Genomic DNA, 2,046 nt, shown 5'->3' with positions numbered 1-2,046 from the left:
TATATTGGGACAGAAGCTTTGGGGGGCAAGACTGATGAACCCGATGATTCAAGATATTTTAATACATACTCTAGGGCAAAGGGCAAGGAGTTCTTTTTATTTTTTAAAGAATTATTTTTATTTAACTTTATTTATTTATTTTAATGTGACCAGAGTGGGGCAGAGCAAGAGTGAGAGTCAAAGAGAGAAAGAGAGAGAGAGAAAGTGAGAAAGCAAGCTACCAGGTCCAGGATTCAAACCACGGTCGACCATATGGGAGTCCAGCACCCTTAACCACCATGCCACCTGCCAACCCCAGGCCAAGTAGTTCCAACAAAAATTGAGGAGGCCACCAAGATCGAAGATGCCGCTTGGACCAAATAAAATATTGACTGATGTAAAGAAGTTGACTTTATAAATAAGGTATAGATCATCTTTAGTGAGATGATTTCAAACGAATGGCTCACTTTTCTTTTCTTTTTTAGAAATTCTGCTGTAGAGCGTGCGTGCTCACTGGAAAGAGAAGGAGGAGAAAGTCAGAAAGCACTCCCAGGAGGATGGCCATACCAGGATCCCTTCTCCTCCTTTCTCCTCTTGGGATTTTGGGCATGCACGCACATGCGCACAGTGTGTTTTTCAAGTCACCAAGTCCAACGCTCGAATCGCAGTCAGCCAGCCATGTGGGATCCAGCCTTAACCAACCGGCTCCTAATGACTAGCTTTTAATAATAACTGATGTATCACAAGATATAATTTATGACCGGTAGAAAAAAAAAAAGAAGTCAAACCAGCGCTCGGGGGGATTGTTTGTCAATGTGTAAATTAGTGTTGGGAATACCTGTAGATATTGCGAAGATTTTAAATGTATTATCCCATGAATTTTTGAAAGACATTCATTGGTCAGACCCCAGGAGAAAACTAAGTGTGCTTTCTGACTCTCCATTTCCCTTAGGAAAGAATGTTTCTTTTGCCTCCCTGGTTTTGCTTGCTAACAGAAGAGATGAACACACTTTGGACAATACATTGTAAATGATGGAAGTCAGCCATTGTTCAATTCAGACCATTTTAACTTAAGATATTGGTTTTAAATGGTCCAAATCAAGTGAATGAGGTGACTTGTTTACTTGGCAATGGCCCAGTGACTTGGAGGGTGAGGCTGAGAAAAGAGGTTTCTTTCTTTCCTTCCTTCCTTCCTTCCTTCCTTCCTTCCTTCCTTCCTTCCTTCCTTTCTTTCTTTCTTTCTTTCTTTCTTTCTTTCTTTCTTTCTTCCAGCTATAGGTCACGTGTGCTCGCCAGAGAGACAGAGAGAAATAGAGACAGAAAGCAAGAAATCACCTCCCAGAGGGGATGGTCAAGACGCCATCCCTTCTCCTCCATTCTCCTCTCGGGATCTTGGGCACACACGCACACACGCCGGGCATGAGTTTAAGCCACTGGGTTGGGGACGCGAACTACGGTCAACTACATGGGAGTCCAGCGACATAGCCATTACACCACCTGCTGGTCCCAGGAAAAGAAGTTTCAGACCAGTGTCCTTCAAGGCCGCAGAGAGGAGCTTCCACCTGGCTCCTTCTTGGCATCCCTTGGTATAACCTTATTAAAATTTGAGAAGCCACAGAGCTAATCAAGGATAAAAAACTGATTCATCTTTATTTTTCGAAGCACTAACATGTCTCAGCTACATTTAGCTACAGTACAAAGAATATAAAAACAGCACCTGGGGGTTGTTCAGTAGGTCGTCAGGAATCTTGACGCCTTTATTTTCCTCCCACTTGGTTAAACAAAGGGAACACACCCTCCCACTCCAGCTCCCACAGCCTATCTGCTCACCAAAGGCCTAATTTTCATGCGAACAACTTTGAGGGAGTAATCTGCTCCTCGGAAGGGGGCCCAGACCACTCCGTTCTCGATCTCGTAGGGACTGTTGTTCCTGGGGTCGTAGGAGCCCCCGGGGTAGTAGATGCCGTTGAGATTGGCAGCTTGGCAGTTGTTGTACCACCAGCCTCCCCCGTAGACCTCGGCGCAGTTCTCCTCCCACTGGTCTGCGTCCCTGTCAAAGGTGCTGAA

General features: G+C 45.0%; 1 protein-coding gene across 1 annotated transcript in view; it reads right to left on the bottom strand.

Annotated features, from left to right (window-relative positions):
- Nucleotides 1-1,600: 1,600 nt before the first annotated feature.
- FGA (fibrinogen alpha chain) overlaps nucleotides 1,601-2,046 on the bottom strand; it is a 10,282-nt gene continuing 9,836 nt past the window's right edge. Inside the window, exon 7 of the mRNA XM_006170598.3 lies at nucleotides 1,601-2,046. This exon is cut by the window's right edge and continues 12 nt beyond it. Within this exon, the coding sequence (XP_006170660.1) occupies nucleotides 1,798-2,046 (249 nt within the window). The 3' untranslated portion in view covers nucleotides 1,601-1,797.

The sequence above is a fragment of the Tupaia chinensis genome, unplaced genomic scaffold (genome assembly GCF_000334495.1).
Source record: "Tupaia chinensis unplaced genomic scaffold, TupChi_1.0 Scaffold148680_1, whole genome shotgun sequence".
Classification (NCBI taxonomy): Eukaryota; Metazoa; Chordata; class Mammalia; order Scandentia; family Tupaiidae; genus Tupaia; species Tupaia belangeri.
The sequence above is the reverse complement of the archived record's forward strand: the minus strand, read 5'-3'. Positions and strand labels throughout refer to the sequence as shown.